The 26,743-nt window shown below is 41.1% G+C and overlaps 1 protein-coding gene across 8 annotated transcripts in view; it reads right to left on the bottom strand.

The window, feature by feature from the left end:
• DMD (dystrophin) overlaps positions 1-26,743 on the bottom strand; it is a 2,449,111-nt gene that overhangs the window by 211,951 nt on the left and 2,210,417 nt on the right. For all 8 annotated transcript variants that reach the window (XM_060182733.1, XM_060182732.1, XM_060182735.1 and 5 more), the window contains one exon: positions 10,851-10,911. In XM_060182733.1, coding sequence (XP_060038716.1) covers positions 10,851-10,911 — 61 coding nt within the window. The remainder of the gene's footprint in view (positions 1-10,850; positions 10,912-26,743) is intronic.

Genomic DNA, 26,743 nt, shown 5'->3' with positions numbered 1-26,743 from the left:
TGACCTTTGGGAAGCCAACAGGATGTTGTTTCCCAGAGAGCTGGGATGAGAAGCAATTAGAAGAACCTAGGAGAGGCTGAAATGCTTGGGAATTTAACATATACCCTCAAGGTGGGGATTCCAAGAATAAGAATAGACTAGTCTAATCCAAGGACATATTTGTGTCCTAGAAGATACTCAAAGCATGTAACTAACACAGGAAATCTCTGTGTGTTTCCTGAAATTTGAACACTCAAGATCTAGTAGATGTTGACTGGGCAGTAATTCCAGTTTAGACAAGAGAAAGGAAGTTAATTAATCTTCTTTGAATGATATTTCTTATGTGCCAGAAAGTTGCATGGGTGTCCGGGTATGTAAACCGTTCAAGTAACAGCCAGGATGTTGGTAAAAGTTGGGTCTCAGAGGCAGAGTTGATGCCACAACTCAAGTTTTCTCTACTACGTGATAACACATGAAAGCACATGTGTAAGAAAGAAAATGATGGAGTAGTTAATCACTTATTGTTCTGAGGGAAAAAAGACCTAAATATATTTAATGTGTGCTCTTATAGTCCCTAAAGGGTCAGAAATGAAGTTGGGGGGGGGGTCCCTCTAAGACTATGTGTAATACAACTTTCTTTAAACCCATACATATATGTGACCCTGTCTTAGTATTACAAACAATAAGTCACAAACATTTTCTGTAATATCACCAATGTTATTTTCTTTAGACTCAGTGGCTACTAGATCCCAGGTCCCAAAAGCAGATCCTATAAGCAATTGCTTCATGAAACTCAGAACTTGATCAAGTCAAAGCTGTTCTCAACATTGGAAAACCAGAAGCGGCATCATGAGGGACATTTCAGAAAAATGTCAGCACCAATTCTTTTTTTTTTTAAGTATTGGATAAAGATGGAAAATGAGAGGGAGGGGGATGGAGGAGGAAGAGAGGGAAAGGGAGAGGGAGAGGGAGGGAGGGAAGGAGGGAAGGAGAGAGGAAGGGAGAGAGAGATCGAGAGAGAGGTACAGCGCTGCTTCACCATTTGTGAAACTTCCCCCCAGCAGATGGAGGCTGGGGCTTTGAGCCTGCCTGGGTTCTTGTACATTGTAACATGTGCTTTCTGCCAAGTGTGCCACCACTTGGCCTCCAAAACCCCAGTTCTACAGAAACTAAGAAAGTCAGAGCTCAGAGTGACTTCTGGCATTGTCTGGACTGACTTGCTTCCTCACTGTTGATGGCCAAACTCATACCAAGCCATATTGTTAGCCAACAAGAGAATCCTGAGTTCAGGATACACTTACAAGGATTTGTCTTCTAGGTGCTAACTGTGGGGAAACATGAGAAACTCTCTCAGATTCAGCACACCTTCTAATATTAAAGGTGATATCTAGAGGATACGGGTGATCCAGTCCAGCTAAGTTGACATATAGATACTAGAAGATTTTAAAAAATATATTTATTTATTCCCTTTTATTGCTTCTGTTGTTTTATTGTTGTAGTTATTAATGACGTTGTTGTTGGATAGGACAGAGAGAAATGGAGAGAGGAGGGGAAGATAGAAAGGGGGAGAGAAATATAGACACCTGCAGACCTGCTTCTCCACTTGTGAAGCTACTCCCCTGCAGGTGGGGAGCCGAGGGCTCGAACCAGGATCTTTCCGCCAGCCCTTGCGCTTTGCGCCACCTGCGCTTAACCCACTGCGCTACTGCCTGACTCCCACTAGAAGATTTTTGAAGCCAAAAGGTTAGGGGCACTATCAAGCTCATGGAATTATTGGTGTATGCTCATTCACCCATCCACTTATCTACTGAGCATGTGCTCTTTATGATGCACTATTTCTCATAAAATCTGGTATTTCAGCAAGGATATGGAAAAGGAAGGCCATGAGACTTATGTGAAAGCCTTGAAGACACAAGAGTCCCACAACATTTACCTACACAGTCTACAAACTCCACAGAGTCGGAACTGCGAACACAGAACAAAACTATAGCATGTCATTCTCTCTCTTTCAGTTAATATCTCAAGTGGAGTTTCATGATTAGTTCATCAGTTATGAATTCCTGACTAGACCTTCCTTGTGGTTCCAGAGCTTAATGAGACTCAGCTACTGTGACATTTAGAACCATCAAACTGGGAAGAAGGAGCACCACAGAGAAAATTGACCTCCAGGGCTATCTTTGAGTACTATAGCTTTTTTAAAAGTCAGAGAACCAGGGGTTGGGCGGTAGCACAGCGGGTTAAGTGCACATGGCTCAAAGCTAGAGCCCCCACTCCCCACCTGCAGGGGGTTCGCTTCACAGGCAGTGAAGCAGGTCTGCAGGCGTCTATCTTTCTTTCCCCCTCTCTGTCTTCCCCTCCTCTCTCGATTTCTCTCTGTCTTATCCGACAACAATAACAAAAACAATAATAATAACCACAACAATGATACAACAAGGGCAACAAAAGGGAAAAAATGGCTTCCAGGAGCAGAGGATTTGTAGTCAGACACCAAGCCCCAGGAATAACCCTGGAGGCAATAAATAAGTAAATAAGTAGAGAACCAGGCTTTGGGCAACGACTTCACAAATTTAATTACCCAGAGATATTCATCAGTATCTTCCAAGATTGACAGCTGATATTAGACAGCTGGTTCTCTGTTGTATCTACTTCCTGTTATCAATGGTGCTAAACAGTTAAGTAAAAGGTTTAATATTATTTGTCCTTTCTATCCTGGGAAGATTGATGTTGTAATAAGAATTCTCAAGGGCAATATGAAGATTCATTTTCACTCCTCTGGAAAATTATCATCACCAATTTCTATTTCCAAGACAACATTCATAAACTCAGAGAATGTCAAGATCTGCACTAACCTGGCCATCAAGTATTCAGCCCTCTTAGATGACAGATGGAGAAACTAAGGCCCAGAGCACATGTGTGATTCACAATTGCTCAAATACATAGTAGGGAAGCTGGAACTAAATTTCAAGACTTCTGCTGCCTGCTAGTTCCACTATTTCACATTGTCTTGTCAGCTGCTGAAAGGCTTATTTTGAAGGAAAATATACCCGTAAAGACATTTACCAGAAGCAATACATCATCATATGCCAGACAAGGGGTTTATATTCTAAGAGAACCTTACCAATATCAACCAATGTTCAATCTGAATAGCAGGAGACTAGTATGATTTCTAGATGTGTGGGGTATCAGGAAAGAGACGAGGGGTTGTTTTTCACATTTAATTTTATAAAACGCTCTTTATAGTAAGAGTCCTCACTCTCAGAATATGTGCCTCCAACCAACCAGTCACTGCAGATATTTAGTGTGTTGATTGCTGTTAAAGCTGAAACATCACGAAGTACTGCTTCCTCTCTATATAAGTACAGGTGATGAAATAGCCATCAATAACGCACAGGGACAAAGAACATAACCAACACATGAAGTAGGGCAACTCCTGGCACCAATAACAGTGAGCTGGAGCAAGAACAAGGAAACTTTAGGGAAGGAAAGAATCTAGAATCAGAAAATTTTCCAAAGAAGTAGAAGTAGAGGAAATAAGGTTTGAAGGGAACAAGGGCAAGAATCCTGAGTTTCAACAAGGACGTTGGCCAGAAAGATACAAGTACCAAAATCTAAGTCTAGCAGATGGCCACAGTTCCACACCAGGAGACAATTACCTGGACTAGCAACACTGTAGGAATGGCAGCCACAAGAAAACAGGAGAGTAAGAAGTCCAAATAGCAATTAAGTCCAATAGCAAGGATACGAGTTTTCTGCATCATTGCATTGTAAAAAAGAGTTGGGCAGTTAGCATGACCCCCCCCCCCCCCGCCCCGCCTGATTCCATTTCCCATTCTTCTATGAAGTGCCACAGAGCTATTTAGGTAGGGGACCTGATGACATGCATTATTGGTGATTGAGTCAGCAGGTTTACTACCAACTTTCACTAGTGCATGCCTCCCAATACTTAGCAATGCAGTGTCTTAGAAGGAGGGAAAAGACCAATTTGTCTGAAAATCAAACCCTTCCTAAGGGACATCTGGCAGAAATATAAGGTCAAACACTTCAGCTGGTATTACAGCAAAGTAGTAGCAAATCAGCCTTCAGAACCAATATAGCTAGAAGTAATATATGTAGAATGGGTTATGACCTCAATTGGTTTCTCCATTTCTGTACCAATGGGAGACAGCAAACAGCATTTACTTTCTTCATGAGTGAGTGGCGACTAGAGACAATACTAACAAATTTAATAACCAATATTTGGGCCATTCTAAGTCACGACATCCCAAGGAAGAAATAACAGAGCTGGATAAGATCTAGGAAAAGCAACTAAGATGATCAAGGGGAGTGCTTATCTTTCATTCAAGGACAGGCTGAAGAAAAAAAAAAAAGGATTAGACTTCCTCAGACTGGGAAGATGAAAATGAAAAGGGGTTAGTGAGGGGAAGTGAGATTAATGTCAATGCAGGGTAAATACAATTGTACTTGGCGAATTCCATAGCACTTAATCAGAGCCACCTCTGGAGGTTAACATATGTAGATTAAAAAGAAACTGAAATATACCTTTATGGATTTACACAGAAATCAGTCAATGCAGAGAACTTATTGCTTCTAAGACACAGTTGAAGTGGAAGACAGTGAAAGTGGAAGAAATCAATGGAAAAACTCAACACCAACTGATTTACAAAACATTATTTAAAAATGATCATAATGTATCCTGAGTCATTAAAATGAAAACACAGCCACTGGTGTCTGCATCTGGGACAGAGTTCTGGGCTAGTTGCCTTGCTGGTCTCACCCAGCAGGGTATTATTTTTTCTTCCTCCCTTCCTTCCTTCCTTCCTTCCTTCCTTCCTTCCTTCCTTCCTTCCTTCCTTCCTTCCTTTCACCACCAGGGTTATCACTAGGGCACTTCTTCTAGCGTTTGCCACTAGGGCACTGCAACTGCACCACTCTCTGGTGCAATTTTCCCCCTTTCTCTCTCTCTCATTAGATAGAATAGAGAGAAATTAAGAGAGGACCGGAAGAGAAAGTCAGACACCTGCAGACCTGCTTTACCCATTGTGAAACTGACCACAACAAGATATTTCTTATGTCATCCATGTAGGAACGTACTGCATGCAAGTTTGGGACTCAAATTCTTTTGACAGTCCAGAACACAGAACAATTTTCTAACTATTAAGAAGGCGAGAAAGTTCCAGCTCTTGGCTCTGTTTGGTTTACCCATATGGGAGAGTATGCCACATAAAAAGGTGAAAGAAATCCTAACAGAATGCAGCAGCTGGTTAAAGGCTATTATATTGAAATTTTCATGAGTTTGACAGTAGGCCAAAAAAACTACAAAATGGCAGATAGTGGAAAAAGCAGTTGTAACAGGTTGAACATTGTTGGTGATTATTTTTTCAGTAGCAATGAAAGCTGTAATCAAATAACCTGAAAGAGATGCTGGCAGGAATAAGAGAGCCCCAAGGGAGAGGAAATATGAAAACTATAACAATGATGTATGCGATGGACTAATAAACTAGACAAACATGCAATTTGAAGCCTCAGCATCAAGGTTCTTAGCATCACATGAAAAGCTGGTGTAGGCATGCAGATTACATAAGCACTGGGATTTGCCTTCCGGAGCAGAAAGTGTTGTACCAGATTTAACAATCTCAAGGATGAGTACACAACTCACCCACCAACTGGGAACTGTGCTATTGTTATGTAGATTATTGGCTGACCAGGTTACCTGAGCATCAAAAAAGAAACATTACAACCCCATTTTTTTTTATTTCCCCTCCTTAAATATCCAGAGACAGTGAGATAGCAGTGAAAAAGACTTTCATGCCTGAGGTACTAAAAGCTCCAGGTTCAATCCCCAACAGCACCACTAGCCAGAGTTTAGCAGTCCTCTGGTTAAAAAAATAAAAGTAATAAGTATCCAGAGAAGATAGCTGGGTTCACAGCTAGAAATGTGTGGTGTGGTGAAAAAAAAAAAAAAACCTCTTAATTGGAAGGCAAGGCAAACAAGATAAGGCAAATGGATAATGGGGATTTGAACTGATGTCACTGTAAACTATTATTTTCAGATCAGATATAGCTAAAATTATGAATGCTATTTGCCACCACACAAAGTTCACTGAACTTGGTACGTCATCATAATTTACAGTAAATAGTAGGTTGTCAGAAAAGTCATAACATTTTTTTTCTATGCAAAAGTATATCAAGACTTTTCCAACCCAATAGAATAGTTAAGCAATAGTTATGTGCAATACAATTAATCACAGATGGCATTAATAGTCTGTTTATTGGCCATGTAAATTTTCTGGACATGTGCTCTCTGTATTTCAGCTTAGTATTTTAGAAATATGTTTGAAATAATATATAATCCTTAATTTATAATCTGATAATTGAAAAGAGAATTGTTTTCTATAACGTTTCTAAGATATCGTGGTCCAAGAGGTGGCGCAGTGGATAAAGCATTGGATTATCAAGCATGAGGTCCTGAGTTCAATCCCTGGAAGCACATGTACCAGAGTGATGTCTGGTTCTTTCTCTCTCCTATCATTTTTCATGAATAAATAAATAAAATCTTAAAAAATAATAAAGTTTCTAAGGTGTCATTGAGAAATTAATTCCTCATTCCAAGGAACTAATTTTTTCAGAGGGTTCTAAGTTATCCGTACTTACCTTTTTACTAATTTTTTTACAGTCTATTATTCTAAGTCTCTTACTAATGAATAAGGAAGAATAGCAGTCCTAACTTATATACCAAAATTGGAGCTCTTTAAATATAAGGTACCTGGAGATATTGAAGTTGGGTTGAGACAACCTATCTGAAGCTAATTAAACAGTGGGAGAAAACAAAATACTTATGATTTTTTTAAATAACAATGCATAGTATGTTAATAGTTACTAAATGACACTCAAAGATTTAACAACTGGGAAAAAGTGTAACCTCATCAGATAAAGAAAGGACTACAGAAGCTGGAAAAGGGCAAGAGACTGGCTCATTTGAATGGTGGCCTTTTTGGTTAAAACTAGCCCACCCTATTATCTGGTGCTCTAGTCAGGGAATCCTTGGATTCCCACATAGACATGATGGGCCTAGACCTGCAATAGATCTCTCTTTTTCCATCATCACTGGTCATCTCCATCAGGAAAATCATCATAAGCTCTCTTGTGGGCCACTCTTGGACCTTGCCCTCACTGTACAAAAACAATGGCAGGGACTGCCCCATTCTCTGAAGGGAGGCTGGGTCAGCCTACTCTGCCACTCAAGGAAGTCTGGTCCTAAAATGAGTACAGCCTAGAATGTTCCCAGCTGTGACCTGGAATGTGAGTGTAGACTGACAGGGACTCAAAGGTCACATAGGCTCCTATGCTAAATATGAATAGATATGGGCCCTAGGTCAGATCAATGGGGTAAACAGTTAATGGCTTTTATATACTTTATTTTGTGTTTTTGGAGCTATTCTTTGCCTTAATCAGGCTTTCTAGCCCTATTCTCAACTCTGACACCATTTCCCCAGACAATAATCTTAGTCCACCTGCATGTTAGCTGTCAGGCTCAGGCAAAAATTACTAAAGTCATGGTCCCCTTGGAACATACCTAAAATAGACTTCGTAGCTTCCTCACACAGACCCCTAATTTCACCTGCTCTATTTCTACCTTTGGGTTCCTGTTTATTAAACAATTTGTCTTGCTTTATATCGTACTGCCTTTCAGCCACCAACTTACAGATGCTACTATGATTCCGTCCTTACTTCACTGGGCAGACAACCTCACCAGTGTGTCCTGAAGTCTCACCTCTCCAGAGCCTTACCCCACTAGGGAAGGACAGAAACAGGCTGGGGGGATGGATCAACCTGTAACATTCATATACAGTGGAGAAGCAATTACAGAAGCCAGACATCCCACCTTCTGCACCCCATAAACAATTTTGGTCCATGCTTCCAGAATAGGAAAGTTTCCAGTGGAGAGGATGGAATACAGAACTCTGGTCATGGGAACTATTATCTTACAATCTTGTTAATCATTATTAAATCACTAATAAAAATTAATAAAAAGAATTTTAAAAGTAAATTTGAAACAAAGGCGAAAGTAATGGTTGCTCTTTTGAATTTGAACAATATCATATAAAGAATGGTATCCATTGACTCTTACAAAGGCCCTTAGACACCATCTAGTCCAACTCTTTGTTTTGTAAAAGAGAAACCTAGCTTTGTATAGGTTCAGGGATGTGACCAAGGTTATACAACCAACTACTGGCAGAGCCAGGACTAGAACTCAAGTTACTAATACTGTCACCAAGATCTTCAGGCTGGGCAAATATGGGTACAACTACAGAGTAGCTAGTCTTAAATCCCACCTTGGAGCAATATGAGAGAAATTAGTGGGGGAATCATAGCCTTGCCAGAATTTGTCTCCTTTTCAGTTTTTGGACTGAACTTCCACTCATTTCCCTATAGTAAGGTACTTGAATCTCCCCCCCCCCCATTTTGTTGCCCTTGTTGTTGTCATTCTTATTATTGTTGTCACTGTTGTTGTTGGATAGGACAGAGAGAAATCGAGAGAGGAGGGGAGACAGAGAGGGTGAGAGAAAGATACCTTCAGACCAGCTTCACCGCTTGTGAAGTGACCTCCCTAAAGGTGGGGAGCCAGGGGCTCGAACTGGGATCCTTATGCCGGTCTTCGCGCTTTGAGCCATGTTTGCTTATCCCGCTGCACTACCGCCTGAACCCTGGTACTTGAATCTTTTGTAGCAGGTGTATATGAGGGAGAAGATAAACCTTTGGGGACTGGTGAGGAGAAGGTGGACTATAGAGACTCAAACAGCTACTACTTTGGAGAATAAAATAGCTTAAAAAACATCTTGAATTATCAGGTGATTCCCCAAACAATCCATAGTAGGTGAGGCCATGCTTCCAAAGGGATTATATAAAGTGAGAGGTTTATAAAGAGGTTGAAAAAAATAGCAGGTCTCAAACATTTTAGAGATGCAAATTCAAATGCAATGAAGACACTGATGCTGAAGATGACTGTGAAGATTCTGAATAAAGTGGTTCCATAAAATATGCCAAGAATGTCAAACAATACAGTGTACATCTCAATCACTGCAGTATTTAACACAACAGATGACTTAAAATAGGCATTGGAAATAAGTGATCTGGAGTGACTAAGTTGCTAATTACATATACCAAAAATAATGACATATAATTAAAGCCTAAGAAAAAGAAATAGGATCCATGCATATTGAAGAAGTCTGGAAGTTAAGAGAAGTTGTGACTGGAAAAATCTATTAAGGCAAACCGTCCCTAGAAGATGTGTCTCTTTGAAGAACTAAGAGTGGCTCCTCATTTCAATTCTTCTGCGCTATCAAAATTGAGGCAGGAAAGCAAATTCCCTGGGAACTGTAGTAATGAGGATCTAGGACTGCTGTTACATCTTTAAGACTGAATTATGAAGAAGAAATGGGCAGTGAAAGAATAGGTCCCATGAGATAGAGCATATGTTCACACGTATTCATAAACTAGGGCAAAATATATACCTGAAAGCAGAAGTACACAAGAGTCTGCAGAGAGTACCCCCCAACACTTCATCTGCACTATTCCAGCCTTTTTGTCCATGATTGTTCAACAATTTGTTTGGCTTTGTATGCTAACTCTCTTTTCAGCCACCAGGTTCCAGATGCCAGCATGATACTGACCAGACTTCCCTGGACAGACGACCTCACCAATGTGTCCTGGAGCTCTGCTTCCCCAGAGCCCCACCCTACTAGGGAAAGAGAGAGGCAGGCTGGGGGTATGGATCGACCTGTCAACGCCCATGTTCAGCGGGGAAGCAATTACAGAAGCCAGACCTTCCACCTTCTGCAACCCACAATGACCTTGGGTCCATATTCCCAGAGGGATAAAAAATAGGAAAGCTATCAGGGGAGGGGATGGGATACGGAGATCTAGTGGTGGGAACTGTGTGGAGTTGTACCCCTGTTATCCTATGGTTTTGTTAATGTCTCCTTTTTTAAATAAATAAAAAATATTTAAAAAAGAACAGACTGGATGAGAGATAGCCAGTCTTCCCTGCCCCTTCAAATGCAAATACTCAGTATCTCTAGTCATATTCAGGGCAGAAACCAGTTCAAAGACCATTTTAAGAATCTGGTTGATTTTAATTGTTGGTGGGAAAGCTGATTCAAAGTTAAATGTAAGCTGGATACAATTGCTCAATCCATGAGAGACTGTTATCATAGTCACTCAGTGTCCTTTTTCTCCTCCCTCTGGTCCAAGTCAACCCAAGGAGTTATAACCTGCAATTCCAGCAGAATAATGTCGAAGGTGCTTTGAAGCACCTGCATTCCTTCCACTGACAAAAATGGTCCCAGAAAAACAGAATCACTCTATTGCTGCTCCATGAAAATCCCGAGCGCTATGTACTAAGAATGCACATGGCAGCTCCACAAATCTGGTACTGCTGCCGACTGCCTTTTGGGCACATGAAGTGTTCATTCACCTAAAACAGTCTGTGCACATATAGCTGCAGAACTTTTCCATCTTTGTCCGAGGAAGAAAATGTGTGGGAAATCCCTCAATGAATGAAATTATCCTTATAAATATTTATCCCCCCTATCAGTGACATGATCTGAGACTGTTTACTCAACTCTGAAGAATGCATACAACCCCCATCACATATATGGGTGTATTTTCTCTAAAGATATTGCCCTACTGCATCAGCACATTGTCAGTGGCCATTTCAGCATGAGTCGGCAATCCAAGCTTCCTTGGAAAGGAAAGAATTAGGTAGGTTAGGTCAGGCTAACGCTGCTTTGTGCTCTAAAAACAAACTCATGTGTAAATGTACAGGTCAGTCCCACTAAATGCTTCTTAGGAACAGGATGCTTCCAACTTACTTGATATAGTAGGGCACTTTGTTTGGCGAGATGGCTCTCTCCCAGGGACCCTGGACAGAAGCTGAGAAATAAAAAGAAAAGACAAGGAAGTCAAGTTCACTGCGAACAGGAAAGACAACATTAATCTCCAGAATTACAATTTTATACTGATATTGGTCTGTTTGCTCAGTTGCCCATGAAGACAGGAAGGATTAACCTGCTGTTTGGAAGTTTCTGTCCTAATCTAAGTTAAATTGAATTCATTCAGGCACAAAGATGAATGCAAAGAGGGAAAAAGCATCCCATTGCTAAACCTATAGAGGAGATAAGAAACTGCATGAGGATGCTGGTGGGTTTTCTCCATTGGGGGTATTTTCCTTATAACACTTCCTTCCCCGTACTGCTTTCTCAATATCTTTTACTATTCGATTGACTGGGTTTTATTAGTTTAGCAGCTCAAACATCCCTCTGTGATGTATTTATTTACATTCTAAGTTAGTGATATAGTCACATTCTACATCACTGAAACGAAAGCACTACTCTCTCCACTCTGGTACACTGTTTTGTTTTGTTTTTTTTCCTTTGATCTAAACAGAATCCAGTGTCATTTACTCATTATATTTTTAATTGGTGCCCTGAAAATGTCGGCTGACCTGCTTGATTTTATTAGAAGCAATAAACAAAAGTGAGAGACTGGCACCAGACACCAGAGCATAGTAAACCTTTTGTGACGAGGGGTGAATTGTATAGGTGAGATTAAGTTCCACATACTGGGAATTCATTTTGTAGTGACTTTATTGCATGTCAGTTCCGACAAACAACTTTAAATAATGTTTTAAATGCTTAAGTTGTAGGTTTTTTTCATCCTCTAAGTCGAACCTCGGATGATACCTTTCCTATGTGGCTTAACCTAAAGAAGTTTTTTGTTTTCTTTAAGACACAAACTTTCATATTAGGTCTTGCCAAAACCACTTCATTAGCAATAAAATGTTCTTAATCGGAGTTTCCATAAGCGAAGCACTTTAAGAGGCAGAGACTATCACGAGCAGTGTAAATATAGGAAGCATTCTCACTAACATCTAGGAATTTTATACGCATGTCCATTTCTCCCTGTAGGTTCATTCTGTGTAGCTGACGCTGACCATTATTCCCTCTTCTAAATTAGTCTCACAGTTAATTCACTCCACAGTGAACTTTAGGTGTAAGAAAACATCACGGCTAATATATCCTTGACAACACTGAGTAATATGAAAGAGCAGCTTCTAATAAAAGTTAACTTTGCCCACTGCCAGACAATTTGAGGATAATGAAACCACGGATTCTTTGTTTTACACAGAATTAATACAGGGATTGAATCACCTCATCTTAAGTCAGGCATGCTGCTTGGTATCTTGGCAATATGTCAGTATGAGATGCCAGACACGGGTTTGTAGTTAGCTGCTAATTATGCCATTTTCATTTTAGCAGACAGATTTTATAACATGCTATTTTGAAGTAGTCCCTTGCTTTCAATCTCCCACTGTCCCTTTTTTCTACCCCCCCCCCCCCATCTGGACTTCCTTTTTCTTTCCATCTCTGGCTTTCTCCTACACCGACTAACCTGTCAGTTTCATTTCACAGAATAAATATGACCCGATTTGAGTACTTCAGCCACACGCCATGACCCACCCGACATTTTAGAGATCTAAAAACCAAGTCCCCCTTTCACAGGATACATGCGAAAGGTGACCCAGAAACCATTGCCTCTGGCTGCTGGGCATATCCTGTTCATCAAATCATAGCATCAGTAGGAAGAAAAAAAATCTAGAGAGCAGCTGGTTGCGTCCTCACTGACTGCATTATAAAGTCTCTGAATGCCTGACCTGTGATAAAAGGTCCTTCTTTTCTTTTAAGGATTTGTTCATTTGAGAGAGAGAGAGAGAGAGAGAGAGAGAGAGAGAGAGAGAACAATAACCAGAGCATTATTCTCGCACATGCAATGCAATGCTATGGGTCTTACTTGGGACCTCATGCCTGAGAGTCCAGTGCTCTATTTATTGCACTACCTCCTGGGCTATTGGAACTTCTTTTCTTACAGAATCCTATAAATTGGGTGACTACAGTTTCTTTTATTATCTCTTTTTCTATGTGGTCCCAAGGAATGAGCCCAGATTCTCACACAAGACCCCTAAATTTAATCTTTCCCTTTTTTATTGGGATGTTAATGGTTTCCAGTACAGTTGTTGACACATGGGTACAATTTCTCATCTTGCCATGATAGGTGTCTGCAAAACACTCTCACCCCCTATTGAGGTTTCTTTTTTTTCCATCATCATGTACCAGGACTTGAAATCCACCTCTAAACTCAATATTATTATCTATCATCTATCTTACCCTCTACATATACACAGAGGAAGAGACATCAAAGCACTGCTTTACCATCATGGAGTTTCCTTGGTGCTGTCCATGGTGCTGTCATGTGGTGCCACAAAACACACCCAGAGACCTATGAATGGTAAGCTGTGTGCTTTACTCACTGAACCATCTCCCTGCCCTCCTTCCCAGTTATTTATCATTCAAATGGTCTATAAATTCTTTCTGATTCAAAAGATGCTGGGTATGCCCTATGCTAGTGAAACAGTGCATGTGGGTTTTCTACGTTATCCCTAGGCATCTCTTTGAAAGTGTCCTAGGGGGTTGGGTGGTAGCGTAGCAGGTTAAGCGCACATGGCACAAAGCGTGAGGACCGGCATAAGGATCCCAGTTTGAGCCCCTGGCTCACCACCTCCAGGGGGGTTGTTTCACAAGTGGTGAAGCAGGTCCACAGGTATCTATCTTTCTCTCTCCCTCTCTGTCTTCTCCTCCCCTCTCCATTTCTCTCTGTTCTATCCAACAACAAGAACATTAATAACAACAATAATAACCACAACAATGATAAAAACAAGGGCAACAAAAGGGGGAAAAAAAGCCTCTGGGAGCAGTGGATTCATAGTGTAGGCACTGAGCCCTAGCAATAACCCTGATGGAAAAAAAAAAAAAAGAAAGAAAGAAAGAAAGAAAGAAAAAAGAAAGAAAGAAAGAGGAAAAAGAAAAGAAATGAAAGTGTCCTGACAGGTCTACTGGCTGCCTGGCCAGGCCAGGGCAATTTCTTTCTGAAAGGAACAACTTTCAAACAGAGAATGTGGCAAGAGACAAGGAAGAGCACTGGCACTTGGCTGAACGAATGGCCAGACCTACACAGAGTGCCTATAGTGGAGCTTGCATTGTTAAACATTAGAAAGAAACAAATATGTTAATAAGATGCCAGCAAAGGGACCATAATACATTTGAGTTAAATAGAGGGAAAGATTTTTTTAAAGTAATTCCAAAGCAATATGGAATTTTAAGTTTTAATAACTGGGCTGTTGAGTTCTCATAGTGAACCATGTAAACTGTCGCTAGAAATACTTTCAAAATTTACTAAATAAAAAGCCATTTGTCTTTATTCATAACTATAAAACAGTTCCAAGCTTGAGATTTGGTGAATAATTCTTCTCCTTCCTCCTCCTCTCTCCTCTTCCTCCTCTTTTTCTTTTCTATTTCTTCTTTTCTCCTTCTTTCTCTTTCTTTCTTTCCCTGAAGGTATGTTTTTCATTCTTTGACTCACAGTTTATGAATGCACCTAGGGGAGTGACTTCTTTGCAGTTCTCATTTAAAACTCTTGACATTTTATATTAAAAAGTCTCTTTGATAAAATAAGAAATAGAAAACAACCACCACCTTTACTCTCTCTCTCTCTCTCTCTCTCTCACACACACACACACACACACACATACACACACACACACACACACATCTCTCTCGCATGTGAACTACTTGCTTTAGGGATGACGCACAGTATGTCGCCAGTTCTGGGAGATTGGGTTCTGCATCCCTGTTCCTGAGAGAGGGAAAAGGTAATTTTTGCTGGTGCTGCCAGATGATTCTCATCTTGCATATATTTAGAAGTTGATGACATACATGGGAACTCTTCAAAGTGTGTCCCAGAATTATCATTCCATTTCTCACAGTGGGGCTGCCACCAACAACAGCTGTTTCTTATCACCATGTACCAGTGGAAGCCTGTCATCTGTGACAAAGCTAGCCCACGTAATAGGCAAACACATCTTTCATGCTCGATGTGTCCAATTTTAGTGGTGCATCACAAGCAGATTTATTGGCAAATAGTTTTTTAAAATCTTTATTTATTTATTGGATAGAGACAGGTAGAAATCAAGAGGGGAGGGGTGGTAGAGAGGGAGAGACAAAGAGAGACATCTTCAGCCCTCTTCACCACTTGTGAAGCTTTCCCCCTGCAGGTGGGGACCAGGGGTTTGAACCCAGGTCCTTGTGCATTGTAACATGTGCACTCAACCAGGTGTGCCACCACCCGGCCCCTGGCAAATTGTTTTTATATGACACTGTGCTGTTCTTTGGTATTTTCTTATACAGATGCTTGTATAATCACTGTGTGCAATTCCAGTGTAGTTTTGTGATCCAGATTCTTGAGTGTAAAAATCATCCATTATCATCCGGCTCCAGCACCATGGGGTGTTGTCTCCTTAATTTAAATGCCAAACTATGCATGAGTTTATTTATTCCAAAACCAACCTTTGAATTTCCCCCTGCATTACAGAGGCACTGTGTTATTAAGAGCAAGAAAAGGCAGCAGTTCCATTTTCAAATGCTTGTCTCCCCTCGAGGTGACTGGATTCAATACCATGCCCAAGGTGGCTTTGAAAAATCACAGATGCAGACCACACCATTGAGGGAAAGTTCTTGTTTCAATAATTTCTGAATGTGTGAAGAACAGGATGTGCCAAGCCGAACCCCCTTTTGTTGAGACATATTTTAATTAACACAGGGCCCTAACAAGAAAAATTAAAAGGAATGCTAATGTTATATAAACCATGCCCAAAGTACACTCTCTGAAATTCAGACCCCAGTGCATTTATTCCCCTTTTTACTTTTCTCATATTTGGTGGAGTTTGATGACATAGTTGGGTCCTAGAAACGGATGATAGGTCATAAAAATAACAGTATTCACTGTAGACAAAACAGAAACCACACTTCTGGGGTCTAAAGTCCTCTGATGTATGCAAATTCCAGAACGTTTTTCTGCACCCATTCTATAAAGGAGCTCTGCTCTGAACTAACATTTCTTTATCTTTTTTTTTCTTCTCTTCTCCAATGTGCTTCTGCTTGAATCTTTTTAGAGTTTTCCTCTACTCATCCCCCTTGGAATTCCATACCACAGCTGCTGTCTTTATCTGCTATGTACTGAACGTATCATTGCCTTCCATACAAAAAAAAAAAAAAGACCTTTTTGTCTTCTGGGGACTAATTTGTATCCCCTTGGAGATGGTTCCACCCTGATTCAGAATGTTTCAATCAGGAGGCAGAAAGAGGAAAGAAAGCTTCTCAGCTCATCCCCAAAGTATCTATAGAGAATGGAACTTGATGGAAACATGTTAAATGACATAGGACAAAAAGAGAAGGATGAATATCAGATGATCTCACTCATAGGTGGAATTTAAGAAACAAGAGCAGAAAAGGAGACCACAAAGCAAAATCTGGACTGGGTTTGGAGTACTGAACCGAAGTAAAGGATTCTGGGTAAGGAGGGCAGGGAGGGGTTAGGCAGTACTTTGGGCTCCTAGTCCATGATGGTGGAAAAGGACCCAAGTTGGGGGTGGATGTTTTGCAGATATCATAGTGAGATGAGGAATTGTACTCATGTGCCAACAACTGCACTAGTGTTGGTATGCTTCTAATTCTGCTTTTAAAAATCCCTTCTGTGTCATTTGGTTTAATCCCCCCAGCTTAACACTGCATTCTATTTACATAACCACTGTATTCTATTTACATAACCACTGCATGGCATTGGTTTAATCCCCACTGGTTCATGATGTCTTTTTGCTCCGCCCCCTCTCCTTGCCACACCCTGATTTTCACCAGTCACTTTTCTCTCCACCCTCTCTATGTCACATCCTTTTTACACCCTACTTGGCAAGTATATATAAAGACAGCATTGTGAGTTTTCCTTTAGTTAGTTTTTAGTTAGTTTAGTTTAGCTCAGCTTAGATTGTGCTGCGTTCAGCATGAATAAAGAGATACTGCATACAGCTCAACCATGAGTCCCAGGTCGTCTGTCTCCCGTCAGTGAAGCTCAGCCCGACACACTATAAACCATTAACTGCACCCTACTCCCAATAAAATGAGAGAGAGAGAGAGAGAGAGAGAGAGAGAGAGGGGAGAGGAGAGAGAGAATGAAACCTAGGTGCCTGAAACATGACCTTTAGCAGCTAATCTGATATCCTAATCATCTGTGAGGTAGCTGTTATTATTAGTTTCCTTTTCAAGATGATGAAATAGTTAAGACCACATGAAATGAAATGTCCTAGGTCTTGAGTAATAGACTCTAATGTTGGTTTGTTAATCAAAGCGAAGGGCTCTGGGGAAAGGCAGGGAAGGGTTGTGTGTGTAGAGGTTTTGGAGTCCTGGTACAAGATGTTTCCTTCACTCAGCATCATGCATTATTCCCAGATGGTTCAAGGAATGAAGAAAGTAAACACATGTGGGGGCTGGGCAGTGGTGCATTCAGTTAAGTGCACATATTACCAAGCACAAGGACCCAGGTATGAACCCCTGCTCCCCACCTGCGTGCGCACGGGGCGGGGGTGTTTTACAAGCAGTGAAGCAGGATTACCGGGGTCTATCTTTCCATCTATCTATCTTCCTCCTCCCCTCTCAATTACTCTATAAAAATCAGGAAGAGGAAAAAGGGAAAAAAATGGCTGCTGGGAGCTGTGGATTTGTAGGGCTGGCACTGAGCTCCAGTGGTAACCCTGGCAGAAAAAAAAATAGTAAGCATGTCTTGTTGTCATGTGTCTCCTTCATAACTTGCACTGTATATTCTTTAAATGACTTCACCCAAGCACTCTCTGAGCTCCTGCTACTCTATCACCACACAGGAAGCATTCGAGCCTCAGTAATACTCCAGAAATTAACCAGGTCCTGACACTGGAAAGGAGTGGAGCCAGGATTACAACCAGGTCTGTCTAGTCTTTGTATTTTTTTTTTGGTCACGTGTCATACAGAATAGTTGGCCTATAAATATATGCCACACAATGGAGTAAATGAATCTTAAAGGGGATTGTAATATCATATAGTTCATGTTTTCTTCAAGATGACAATCTGACATGAAAATTTCCCCTCCAGAAGATTTTTTCCAACTGGTGTTCTAGGAGCTGCTTGAACAACTTCCTTGTTACTACATCCCGAAGAAACTCTCTTGACTTTCACAGAATTATAGTGATGGTTATAAATAGTTGCCTTTTCTTCTCATCCAAATCTGCCTCCCTTGGGGTTCTCAGTCCCTATGGTGAAAAAAGATGATGGTTTGTTTGAGGGTGAAATATCCTGGCCTGATCTTAAGACAGAACAATTCCTTCATATCTGACAGTTTTCTCATGCTACCCTTTTTGTAGTCAACTCCTCTTTCACCCCTATCCAACACCCGATGGTTTTGGACTTGTTCTATGTTTATTTAGATTTGTCTTTTCCAAAATGACATATAAATGGAACAATGCAGTATGTTACCATTTGGGACCAGTCTCCTTTGCTAAGTATAACACATTTGAAATCCCCTATGTTGCTAGATGTATAAATAGTGGTTCTTTTAGTTTCTTTTTTTATTCTTTTTTTTTCTTCCTCCAGGGTTATTGCTGGGCTCGGTGCCTGCACCATGAATCCACCGCTCCTGGAGGCCATTTTTTCCCCCTTTTGTTGCCCTTGTTGTAGCTTCGTTGTGGTTATTATTATTGCCCTTGTTGACGCAATTCGTTGTTGGATAGGACAGAGAGAAATGGAGAGAGGAGGGGAAGACAGAGAGGGGGAGAGAAAGACAGACACCTGCAGACCTGCTTCACCGCCTGTGAAGCGACTCCCCTGCAGGTGGGGAGCTGGGGGCTCGAACTGGGATCCTTACGCCGGTCCCTGCGCTTGAGCCACCTGCGCTTAACCCACTGCGCCACCGCCCGACCCCCTAGTTTCTTTTTTTTTAAATTTATTTTTATTTATTTATTGGGGAATTAATGTTTTTAAAATTTTTTTATTATTTATTTATTTATTTATTTATTTTAGCAGAGCACTTATCAGCTCTGGCTTATAAAGGTTAAGAGACAGTAAAAAAGACCACAGAATCAAAGTTTCCTTCAGTGTGGTAGGGGCTGTGCTCAAATTCGGGTTGTACCCTGTCCAAGTGAGCTATTTTGCTGGCTGGCCCAACTTTTCATTTAAAAATATTGTCTTTCCTTTTTTAAAAAATTTGGTAGAGACAGAGAGAAGTCAAGAGGGAGGGGAAGATAGAGAGGAGGGAAACAAAGACAACTGCAGACTTGCCTAACTGCTTGCGAAGCTCCCACCTGCAGGTGGGGACTGGGTGCTTGAACCTAGCTCCTGTGCACTGTAACAGATGCACTAACCAAGTGTGTTACTACCTGACCCCCAACTATTAATTTTTCCAAGGTGAATACTGAAGAGTGGGTTTGCTGGGATATGATGCATTTTACATGGCTGGAGAATATTCTACTAATGGCTATATCATGGTTTATCAGAGAAATTCCCTCTCTGGGAACATTTTGGTTGCTTCCACTTTTTCAGTGTTGTAAGTAAAGCCCACAGTCAGTATCCATGTGGACAAAACACCTGTACACATTTTCATTAATTTTCTTAAGCAAAATTCCTAGAAGTTTATTTATTTGATTAAATACTATAAACATTTTAAAGACATTTTTTATGAACTGTGCTCGTGCCAACAGAAGTCTCTCATCATTGATTTAAATGGAAAGAAAAAAATCCCTTTCTGCAGGTCAGTGGTAGTTAGAGGGCATCATTCTCAAGGCATATTATACACAGTGCCTCATATGGTGGATTACTCAGGAATCTGACACTCAAGCCCCCTCTTCCCTTTTATAATTGCAAGCTTAACCAGTTTCTAGCTCAGTGTCTGACTCACTGCCTTGAAAGGTATCTAGATCAAGTGGAAAGTGTCCAGAACACCAATTCAGAAGCCTTGGATTTGAGTTTTGTCTCTAGCATTCCTGTACAATCTAAGCACGTCTGGTTTTCTCCCCGGATCTTAGCTGTAGAATGGAAAAGTACGGTCTCTCTCTTGCCAAAATAGCATTAGAATAAAATAATGTGGGGACGAAACTGCCTTACAAAATGTTATCCATCAGATAAATAAAGTCTTCAATCTCAGACTCAAGGGACAGCACCAGAATGATGGTAATCCTAGGATCAAACTCTGCCTCAACTGGGTAGCATTTGTCTTCAATCTGTGAACCCACACTTAACTACTATTAACCAGCTATATATGGTCTGAAGTGTGGAACAAAAAATGCCTTTGAACACCATCTACCTTCCTCGGCTTACCGTACTTATTTCTACATTTCTGGCTGCCTGGAACAATGGCATCTGTCCAACAGCTCTTTCCCAGTGGGACCATTTGTCTACTATTTATTGGTATGAAACATAAACAGATTAATTCCTATCTGCTATAGTGGGAAACAGAGGAGTATAGACTGTTTAATAATCAGGATTATTGTGGTAAAAAGTTAGGGAGTTTTTGGAATAACGGAATAAATTAGTGTTAGGAATGTGAGAAAAAGTTCAAAAGGTAATTTGCTGTATAGTGTAAGTGAAACCACAGATGATTTTAGTTATGATTAATTATCAGGCAATTATGGGTTCACTGGGAAAAAAGAAGTTAGGATGTGCATCTTAGATAAATGATATATTTAGGTTAAGTCATTTGGAAGGTGGGTTTTTCTTTACTGAAACCCAAGCAAAAAGACATGCTTGCAGTAGCAAGTGACAGCTGGAGCTACAAGCATGGCTGGTGCACTCTTTAAAGGAAGGAGGCTATAAAAAAGATAACTGCATTCTGGTAACTGCCCTAAAGTGGTGGTGGCAATAGGAGAGTGGCCAATGGAACAGAGCGTGGTGGCCAAAGTAGTGATTAGTAGTGATCACTAGAACAATGATTTGGTGAGGGCCAAACATCAGTGGGTTCAAGCAGACTTGGGAGAGAGAAGAGGAAGATGAATCTGGCCACAATATGACTGCTGATCTCAACAGGTGAGTTTCCCAAGTGTGAGGAAGGCCCAACCAGAGCACAGAAGTTAAAGCGAGGGAGTCGGGTGTCAGGCTGCGATGCGGAGGAGAGAGAGAGGAGATCCAGAGCAGAGAGGGAACACAATTCTTTATTCGTGTGGACACCTCAGAGTTGGGTGAGAGCGCAGCAGTTCGGGCCACGTGGAGCTAGCAAAAATGGCCACCTCCCACTATGCACAGCACCCTTCCCTGTGTCCATTCACCAACGTGAAAAGCGGACAAGAGAGAGAGAGAGAGACGGAAGCAGGAGGGCTTTATAGGGCAAAAACCAGGAGTGATGAGTTGGGACAGGACTGGTTGGGAAAGGCACTCCGAGAATATTGTATTAACTCTCATGGGAACTGGCAATAACCTGGGAGGACAACATGGTGGCTGTGACTGCATCTGCACAATTTCCCAGCAGTTGGGCAGTAGCGCAGCAGGTTAAGCGCAGATGGCACGAAGCGTGCAAGGACCAGCGTAAGCGTAAGGATCCCGGTTCGAGCCCCTGGCTCCCCACCTTCAGGGGAGTCGCTTCACAAGTGGTGAAGCAGGTCTGCAGGTGTCTGTCTTTCTCTCCCCCTCTCTGTCTTCCCCTCCTCTCTCCATTTCTCTCTGTCCTATCCAACGACGACGACATTGATAACTATAACAATAAAACAACAAGGGCAACAAAAGGGAATAAATAAATAAATAAATAAATAAATATTTTAAAAAGTTAAAGTGAGTGGGTAGATGGTGGGGAAGTAGCAGGACTAGGGACTCACCAAGAGCTTGAGCAGCTGTGTACAAAAGGAGGAGAATGTAAGTGGATAGGGGAAAGTGTACAGGTTGGTTATTTCTCTCTCCTTCTGCACATGACCCATTGCATTGTTTCCTAGAATTCAGGCAGGGTCTACTCCAAAATGTTAAATGGCATGAAAACTTTATATCCAAGTTTGTCCACTTCCTAAAAGCATAATCAAGACTGCTCTACAGTTTTTAAGCTTCCATGTGGGTATTGATACTGAAGGGGAATGCTATCATTTGTCCTCCACAGCAGTGGCTTTCTGTGTGATTTCTATTTTCTTTTGATGTGGTGCATATAGTTCCTGCAGCAAAAGTGTGCTTTCCGTCTTAACTAGAAGGCAACATTAGATTTAACACTTTTTAAAACATTAAAGTAAGAGTGGTGCTTTATAGGCCCATATCATATATCAAAAGTAAAGACTCAATGAAAACTTTAAGATGACTTGCTAAACTTTCCAAGGTGGGCAGATTTTCCATAAAGATTTCAACAGCAGAGACAGATGGGCTACATTCCAGAGGGGAAGGTCACCGGAGTGATGGATGAGGCCTCTAATGTCTGCCATAGCTGTGAAAATCTTTATGGCTAACTAAAATTCCTCACGAATAACAACCTGTAAATATTATATGAGCTGTCAGACTGATAACACTAAGCTTGAAGACCATAGCGCATGGTGAATAGAATACCCTGCTGTGGGCTCTGTTAGCAGATTGCCAAGTCATTCTGAGTATCACCCTTACGTTTGATCGAGGAAGCCAAGAGTTCAGACTAAACCACTTGGCAAGGTGACTGGGCTGCAGAGATAATCACTGTGTCTAATATCCAATGCTGTGGGTAGCAGAGTCCCACAAAGACTACTAAATACTCAGCGGAATTACTTGGGGAAGAAAAGTTCCTTGAAATGAATGCCTACAAAACTTCAAGAGCCTCATTATGAGGATCAGGACACTGAGAAAGAAATCAGGGGCTAGGGGCAGTGGCACACACAGTTGAGCACACATGTCACCATGAACAAAGACTACATGGGGGGGGGTTCATGATCAGTGAAGCAGTGTAGCAGGTCTCTGTCTTTCTCTCTACATATTTCCTTTTTCCATCTCAATTTCTCTCTAGTTTATCAAATAAAGGGGGGGAGTAGTAACTGGGAAAAACACAGATTTTACAGAGAATGAGGAAGGTTCCTTGCTGTCTTAAGAGTTTAAAAAGGCAATAGGTAATGATTATTATAACTTATTATATAAGTTATTTGAGGTATTGTTTCACTTTGAAAATCACATGGTTAGGATTCACTGTATCATACAAGACCTCACCATGATTTATGTCATTTAATGCTATTTATAAGTAACTGTATCTTAGATATTGACAGAACTGGCCCAGTTGCTTCTGGTTCTCCCCGGCCTAAGATTATAGGTGCTTTAATATTTCAAACAAAGTTCTTATTAGAAATTCATTAACAACTTAAGTTCAGTTTCAGAATTCAATCTTTATAATTTTGAAGTGTTAAGTGCTTAGACTAAAGGAAACACAACTGAAATCTAGGCATTTAAAGAGCTCAAAACACTCAACAAATTTCCCCCCCTTCATACTGAATGGTGATTTATAAGACTTTAAGTTACTAGGAGTATGTATTAATACCATTCCTACTACTAAACGTCTGCGTCCCTACCTCCAGCCCCCACCAGTAGAGCTGATAATATACTTCCCTCCCCTCACCCAGACTTTTTACATTGGTGCAATAGTCCAAACCCAGTCAAAATCTGTTTTGTGTTTCCCTTTCTGTTCTTCTTTCTCAACTTCTGTTTATGAGTGCAGTGGTAGTGATGGCACTACTCTCAAAAAGGGAGGCTGGGACAACTGATGCTGCCACTCGAGGAAGACTGGTCCTGAAATGAGCTGTGACCTTCGACTGTGAGCTCAGACTGACAGGGATGCAGAGGTTACACAGGCTCCTGTGCTAAATATGAATAGATATGAGCCTAGGTCAGATCAACGGGGTCTCCAGTTAATGGTATGTATATACTTTCCTCATATTTGGGAGCTACTCTCTGCCCTAATCCATCTTTCTAGTCCTATTCTCAACTCTGACACCATTTTCCCAGTCAATATTTTTAGCCCATCTGCATGTTAGCTGTCAGGCAGGCTCAGGCAAAAATTACTAAAGACATGGGCCTCTGTAATATACTTAAAATGGACTTTCTAGCTTCTTCCCACACAAAGACCCTTAGTTCCATCTGCCTTATATTTACCTTTAGGATTCTGATTATTAAACAAATTGTCCTGGTTTATTTATATCTTACCACTTTCCAGCCACCATGTTGCAGACACTACCATGACACCATCCTGATTTCCCTGGGCAGATGACCAATGTATCCTGGAACCTCACCTCCCTTACCCCACTAGGGAAAGAGACAAGCTGAGGGTTTGAACTAACCTGCTGATGTCCATGTTCAGTGGAGCAGCAATTACAGAAGCCAGATCTTCAACCATCTGCACCCCATAAAGAATTCTGGTTCACACCCCCAGAGGGATAAAGAATAGGTAAGCTTCCAATGGAGGGAATGGGATACAGAACCTTGGTGGTGGGAATTGTACCCCTGTTATTCAACAATCTTGTTAATCATTATTAAATCACTAATAAAAAAGGCGATAACTCTGGTGGCAAAAATAAACAGAAAGAAAGAAAAAAATCAAGCCTCAAGCTTCATAAGGCTAGCTGTGGGAGGATTAGTGTCTATATGTATAGAGCCATGACTAACTGACTGACTGATGGGTCATGCAACTTCATATATGTATACGTAGTGTGTGTGTGTGTGTGTGTGTGTGTGCATGTATGTGTACATTACCAGAGTACTACTCAGCTCTGGCTTATGGTGGTGCAGGGAACTAAACCTGTGACTTTGGAGTCTCAGGCATGAGAATCTCTTTGCATAACCAATATGTTGTCTCCCCCATTCCACCATGCAACTTCTGAATAAGATCAGATAGAACTGGCTGGCTGTGTGGCCACAGGAACCCCCCCTCCCCCCCCCCCGCCCCCAGGCAAAGGTGGATGCCATCTTTAGGCCAGCTGGGTTAAGTCAGGTTACTAACAAGTCAGTGCAATATTGCCAGATGCCTTCAGTGCCTGGCCAGATGTGCTTTTAAAAGACAGCAGGCAGTCAATACCATTTGCTGAATGCTCTCAGTGTAAATGCTATTGTATTAGGCACCAGGGAAATTTCAAGGAAAGTAAACTTTGCAACCTGAGACAGTGGGGATCAGTTCGGATATTAAAAAGTAAATGACTATAGATGGGATGTACATCCATTTAGAAAGAGAAGAGGGAGGAAGTGCTCAGGATATGACAATAATTAAAGGAATAGGAAGGCAGGGTCTCAATTCCTTACTCCACTGCAAAGACATGAGCTCCAGCTTCATGAGGGGCAGAGTGTGCTTTTCCAACTCTTGACTTTGAGTTTGACCATGTGAGACTCTCTCTCTCTCTCTCTTTTTCTCTCTTTTCTCTCTCTCCCTCCCCACAGAAGAATCAAAACTACAGTACATTCGACCTCTGAGTCAGCAAGCATGAGAATAGGTTCTTTTTATTTTATTATTTTACTTTTTATTATTTATGATTTTAATGATTTACTTTTTACTTATTTTTATTTTTTAATATTTATTTTATTTATTCCCTTTTGTTGCCCTTGTTTTATTATTGTAGTTATTATTGTTGTCGTCATTGTTGGATAAGACAGAGAGAAATGGAGAGAGGAGTGGGAAGACAGAGAGGGGTAGAGAAAGATGGACATCTGCAGACCTGCTTCACCGCTTGTGAAGGGACTCCCTTGCAGGTGGGGAGCCAGGGGCTCGAACCGGGATCCTTACGCCAGTCTTTGCACTTTGCACCACCTGTGCTTAACCCACTGTGTTACTGCTTGACTCCCATTATTTATGATTCTTATCCTTATATGGAGAAAGGAAGAGAGAGGAAGAGAGAGAGAGAGGGGGGGGGAAGAGAAGAGAAAAAGAACCAAATAAATTCAAGAAAAATATTTCCAAATTGGCCTCCTCCATTTGCTCCTCTTCTTATCCCAAGATTAATGGGGATTATCCCCTTGCATCTATGTATCAATAGTTGGGGCTGGTTGCTATCAGCCCTTGGACCCTTCTCTCTGTATCTGAGAATCCATGATGGTTTTAAGTATGAATTTGCACCACCTCCTGTCACTATGCCACTCCTGAAGTGACATAGTGGATAAAGCAATGGTTTGTCATGCATGAGGTTCCAAGGTTGAGGCCCAACATTGCATGTGTCAGAGTGGTGCTCTGGTTCTCTCCCCTCAACTAACTGACTGACTGACTGACTAACTAACTAACTAAGTCTTTAAACAACATGAACTTGAACTTATTATTCAATGTTCTACTACTGCTTTTTTCTTCTATGAAGCAGATAGCCATCCTTATTGCACAAGGTTGTTGTGACAATTAAGCCAGTTAATTCACATAAAACACCTCTTTAGTGTCAAAAGTAAAAGTGTTTCTGGATCCTGGGCCTGGAGTACATGCAACTTCATCATTCCCAGACTGCCTTTTCAGGTAAGATAAGATAAGATAAGATAAGATAAGATAAGATAGATAGATAGATAGATAGACAGACAGACAGGCAGGAAGACAGACAGAAAGACAGACAGACCACAATGGTAGAGCTTCCTCTGGTGCTATGGTACCTGCCATGTGGTATTGGGGCTTGAATCTAGGTCACACACATGGCAAAGAACATTCCCTACCTGATGAGCTATCATCCTCCGACACTCAGTATTTTAATTCCCATTCCTGCCATTAGCATTGGGTTCTCAGAAAAGTCAAGACATAGTTTTGTGCCCTATGTTTTTCTATGCAAAAATGCGTCATGACTTTTCTAACAGCCCAACCACATACTCATGAATGCTCCGTTTCTTAACTTTACACCTGTGCAAGTAACCCCAGGGAAATC

Source organism: Erinaceus europaeus, chromosome X, assembly GCF_950295315.1.
Source record: "Erinaceus europaeus chromosome X, mEriEur2.1, whole genome shotgun sequence".
NCBI lineage: Eukaryota > Metazoa > Chordata > Mammalia > Eulipotyphla > Erinaceidae > Erinaceus > Erinaceus europaeus.
Note: the sequence above shows the minus strand (reverse complement) of the source record. Positions and strands in the feature narration are given on the sequence as shown.